Source organism: Triticum aestivum, chromosome 6B, assembly GCF_018294505.1.
Source record: "Triticum aestivum cultivar Chinese Spring chromosome 6B, IWGSC CS RefSeq v2.1, whole genome shotgun sequence".
Lineage (NCBI taxonomy): Eukaryota > Viridiplantae > Streptophyta > Magnoliopsida > Poales > Poaceae > Triticum > Triticum aestivum.
The window spans coordinates 587,023,011-587,028,092 of NC_057810.1; the positions used below are offsets into that span (position 1 = coordinate 587,023,011).

A 5,082-nucleotide genomic window follows, 5' to 3' on the forward strand; every position below is an offset into this window, starting at 1 on the left:
GCCGGGCACGCGACGGCCTGTTTGAGCACCACCAGGCCGGCGGCGAGCCGGAGGGAGAGCAACAGGCTCCATGACTTGGTGCCGGAGGCCGGCATCGGCGCGTATTCTACTCTCTTCCGGAACCCGTGTTGGTAACGAACCCGAGTCTGTATTCCATGCGGACACAGGATTTGTACCACATCCAGCTTATATAATGCAGCCCGCGGCCAAAGAAGGCCAAGACCAGATCGATTGTAGCACGCCACGCCACGCCGCGAGAAGCCCAGAACGAGCTCCTCTTCTTTCGCAATCGCTAGTGCGTGCTCTACTCGCCGACATGGCAGAAGAACGGGACGGCGCGGAGGAGAAGGCCGTCGTCGGAGCGGGAGAGCAGGAGGGGCAGATCGTCGTCGCCGGAGCAGCGTACGAGGAGGAGGAGACGGGCGGCGGTCGGGGTGGCGGAGTTGGAGCCGCAGGAGGCGAGGAGGTCGGCAGGGGCGACGCGCAGTTGATATTCATTCCGCCGCCGGGGTTCCGGTTCAGGCCGAGCGACGACGAGCTGATCAGGTACTACCTGCTCCCCAAGCTGCAGGGCCGGGGCCACGCGCCCAACAGGGCCATCATCGAGCACAACGTGTACCAGTGCCACCCGGACGACCTCGTCGGTACGTTTTAATTTCTCGCTGGTTTTTCGCCGCCGATCGTCTTACTTACATTACAGGCCTCTGGTGATCAACTCATCGTCGACATGTTCGTTTGCTTCGTCTCCGTGGGTCTTCTGCAGGCAAGTACAGGGGCCGGGGCGAGGGCAAGAGCTTCTACTTCCTGTCGCCGAGGGTGCGCCGGTACGACAACGGGGACCGGCCACGGCGGGACACGGAGGACGGCCGCGGCCGGTGGAAGGTGTCGACGGGCAAGAGGGACATGCAGGAGAAGAAGGTGGCCGGCGACGGCACGACCCGCTACTGCATGAGCGTCCTCAACTACTTCGAGAGCCCCAGAGGCGGCGGCCGCAAGTCCGAGTGGCTCATGAGGGAGCTCACCGTCCCGGCGTACGAGATCAAGCTCCCCAAGGACGGCGGCCCTGGCGGCAGGACGGTGAGTTTTCCGAAATTTCAAACCACGTTACCGTTTTGAAGTTTTTTTTCTTTCTATTTTTTTTGCTATGATTTCTCGCTCTTATATTATGAGAGGGAGGGAATAGATTTTGAACAAGGATTTGTCAAATTTATTTATGATCTTCATTTAAATCATGAAAATTTTGCACAAAAGAGCACCAGCGCGAACAATGCCAGAAAAGACCCACTCCCAGAATCAATGAAATTTCTAGATTGCCGTTCTGAAGTGTTTTTCTTTTTCTTTCTGTTTGCTAAAAGTAATCCGTTTAAAGCTAATTTCTATATTATGAACAATCAATTTTGTTTGCTGGCAATAAACAGTCAAATCTTCTCTAGGAATTGCCGTAAAATAAACTTCTAATTTATTCATCTTCAATCATGGCAGTACAACAAACACAAAAGAAAAACCAAAAATACATTGAGATCCGTAGAATCAAATAAGTGCCTGATCTCATTTGATTTTACATATCGAAGCTTACAATATTGATTATACACTCTCTAGGAAAGCCATATTTAATAGTAAGTGCTTACTCTCATTTGATTGAGACATATACGGAGCCAACTAAAAAATAGGAAAATATCTGACTTTCATTGGATGACTCCATGCAGTTGGATAGGTACGTGATGTGCAAGATTTACCTCAAAGACGACAAAGGCGACGACGACGAGGAGGCAGGGCCCAGCAGCGCCTCGCCGCTGCACCTGCACGGGCCGGTGGAGGGTGATGAAGGGCCGACGGCGGAGCTTCCAAAGCTTTCGAAGAAAATGGCGGGCAAGAGGCCCGCGGAGGACCAGCAGCTGCGGAACGCCGCCGCGAGGAAGCGGGCTCACCACTCAAAATGCCTGCAAATCGAGCCACCACCAGCACAAGGCAACGGCATGCAAGCTCCGTTCAGCACGCCGGGATACTACGGTGGATCAGGGCAGCCCATGCTCATGGGGTGTCACGCTGGCACACCGATGCCGCGGCCACTGCTGGCGTACAACAACGGCCAGGTGCACGTGCCACGGCAGCAGGTGCCGGTGATGATGAGACAGTCGGCGGCGTACAACGGACAGGTGACGGTGATGGCGCGACCGCCGGCGGCGTACAACGGGAAGATGCCGGTGAGGCAGCAGCAGGTGGCCAACGGCCAGGTGCGGCCGCCGCCGTGCCGGCCCGCAGGTAGCCCCAACGGCTATGCTCAGAGTCTGACAATGATGGCGCGGCCTTCGTGCCCGGCCGGCCAAGCAGTGAACCCGCAGATGCAGAAGCAGCCGGAGACGGATGAGATGCGCGCGAAGCGGGTGCTTCAACAGAACCTGGAGGAACACCTCCGGATGCAGTCGTTCACGCAGCAGCAGCAACAGGTGATGGCGTTCACGCAGCAGCAGCAGCAGCAGCAGCTGGCGATGGCGTCCACGCACCAGCAGCGGCAGGCGATGGCGTTCATGATGCGCCAGCAGCAGCAATGGAGGATGTCGTTCATGTTGCACCAGCAGCAGCAGCAGTACCATCAGCAGCAACAGCAACAGCACTTGGGCGGCGGCAACGCCAATTACTATCACCACGAAGGGGCCGTGGTCCTCCCGACGACGAGGAGTTCTCCAGGAGAGGCGGCGCTGGTAACAGCAGACGGCTCGCCGGTCAGTACGGTGGTGTCTGTGGAGGGAAACGAGGAGGGCTCCAACAACAACGGGGATTGCAGCAGCCATGGTCGGGAGGAGTCCGCGGCTTCGCCGGGCCGGGTGACGGCGCCGGCATCGGCAGAGGGTGATGGCCCCCAGCATGCATGATTCGGCACCGTGATGTACGCAAGTGTATATGTATTGTGCACAAAGCCTTGTTTCTGTTGGTTTATGCTCCTTTTAGAATGAGCTCTGCACCAAACTTTTACAACAACAGATAGACCTTCAACGCTTTTCCATGTATGCCTTTGCTCGCCAATTTCTTTGCTTTAGTCAGCTGTATGTTCTGTTTCCTGAAATTGCAACAGCCTCAAGAGTAAATGTAATTCAGCTAGTACGTATTTATTTCTGTTTTTTTCGTTGATGTGTTTTTTTTTCCTTCTGAGCAACTTCATCTACTATCTACTATCACTGTAAAAGTAAGAGAGGGCGAAGAACCAGATCATCCTATCCATCAAAAACCTGCAGTCTACATCCCTTCACCCTACTAAACGCGTTTTACGCTTTAATTACCCACCATGCCATTATTTTAATTAATTACCCGTCATGTCATTGGGTTAACATCGTTCCCCCAAACACGTCGCTCCCCTCTGCCCTCTCGCAACCACGCTGTCGGGACAGTTTTGGCACCGCCCCACACCTCGCCCGCCCTCTTCCTACAGCCTGCGCCAGCCACCGCCTCGACCGCCGCCGGAGAACCTCCATCTGCGCCGTCCACGCTCCACGCACCGCCGCGTCGTCCGCACCCGCGCCGCCGATCAGGCGGACCAGGGGTTGGCGCCGCTTGGCAGGGGCAGCAGCAGCACGCCCCCGACATAGACGCCTCCGGCCCTGGACGATCTGAATCGTCCGTCCGATTTTTTGCCCGGCAAGGGCAGCAACATGCCTCCGACGCGGACGCCTCCGGCCACGGGGTTGTTGGATGCCCTGGGGTTGCTGTCGACGCCTTGCGCCCTGCTGTAGTTGGCTGCTGCAAAAGCAAACTGAATCTCCTGTTGTTGCTGGCTGCTGCAGACGCAAACTGAATCTCCTGCTGTTTATGGCTGTAGCGGACGCAAAATGAGTCTCCTGTTGTTGCTAGCTGCTGCAGACGCAAATCGAATTTCCTGCTGTCGCTGGCTACTGCAGACGCGGATGCTCAGGCCCTGTTTGGTTCATAAGTCCTAAAACTTTTTTTAGTCCCAACTTATAAGTCCCAAGTCCCTAAAAAGTCCCTACCTATTTGGTTCCTGAGACTTATAAGTCCCTATAAGACCATATTACAACTATAAGTCCCTATAAGACTCTTCTTGAGAGTCTTATTTCATAAGTCTCAAATGCCCACTTTAAGTCCCTATAAGTCCCTCCTGTTTGGTTTAGATGGAACTTATAGGGACTTTTTTAAGTCCCTAAACCAATAAGTCCCTGGAAACAAACACCCTCTCAGGTTCAGGATGCATATACGGGTGAGTTTTTATTTATTTTTTCTCCTTTGGTTCTTATCTATTGATTACTTCCTCTATGACATTTTTGTAGGAACCTTTCATGTGTGATTGTTTGTTGTACTATCAAAAATCAAAAGCCTCCTATATGTTTGTACTAACTGTTATTGTACGGATTTGGCCTTTTTCCCTTGCATATGCGTCTCTGCTATGTTTAAAGAAGGGCAAAATTCCTTCTATTTTACATACCTCATCGAACTATAACGGATTAGTTGCAATTTTACATGCAATTCCTGGCATTGTTATGCATGACTTTGCGTCAAAACATATTTATTCCTTTTCCTCTTGTTTCAGGTTTTAAGCGAGGAATTTTTCTCTCAAAGTTGAGCGATCTAGGTAACTATCAGAGATGGAATTACCGGAGACACACTACTGTGATTATCTTAAAATGTTATTAAGGTGAATAGTTGCAGAGTTGCAGTAATTATATTAGTTGTTGATAAGTCATGGTCTGCTGGAAAAATGGTTTAGTGCAAATTACTCTAAAATAGAATACCACTTAATTGTTGGTGTATCCTCCGTGAAGACTTGGTGCATCCATATGAAGATGCTTGCCGGTGTCTCCATTGGACTGTGGATAGTGCATATGATTTTTAGAACTTATCATGTTCTTTACATTGTTTTGTTATATACCAAAAGTATCTTTAGAACATTCTCATATAAGCAGCCAGGGTCATTATTTTGCTTTAAGTGGATTAACAATTTATGTTGCCGCGGTATGAAAATTTTGTTCATGATCATTTCTCTTATCTTTTGATGCAACTGGATATTTAACATTTTTACAGTGTCTTCGAGATTACTCTGATCTTATGTTCTTCTGGTTCTCAAATTAAACA

At 51.3% G+C, this 5,082-nt stretch overlaps 1 protein-coding gene across 1 annotated transcript; it reads left to right on the top strand.

The window, feature by feature from the left end:
• Positions 1-232: 232 nt before the first annotated feature.
• Positions 233-3,037, top strand: LOC123134506 (NAC transcription factor NAM-A1). The gene is made up of 3 exons (XM_044553753.1): positions 233-644; positions 764-1,077; positions 1,707-3,037. Exons 1-3 carry the CDS (start codon positions 317-319, stop codon positions 2,871-2,873), a joined length of 1,809 nt encoding a protein of 602 aa, XP_044409688.1. The 5' UTR covers positions 233-316; the 3' UTR covers positions 2,874-3,037.
• Positions 3,038-5,082: the final 2,045 nt, after the last annotated feature.

What these genes read in the sequence shown, in the direction of transcription:
- LOC123134506 (XM_044553753.1), top strand. Translation starts at nt 317, where the DNA reads ATGGCAGAAGAACGGGACGGCGCGGAGGAGAAGGCCGTCGTCGGAGCG. An exon ending in CCACCCGGACGACCTCGTCG is followed by an intron (nt 645 to 763) that starts GTACGTTTTAAT and finishes GGTCTTCTGCAG; the next exon opens with GCAAGTACAGGGGCCGGGGC. An exon ending in GCGGCCCTGGCGGCAGGACG is followed by an intron (nt 1,078 to 1,706) that starts GTGAGTTTTCCG and finishes GACTCCATGCAG; the next exon opens with TTGGATAGGTACGTGATGTG.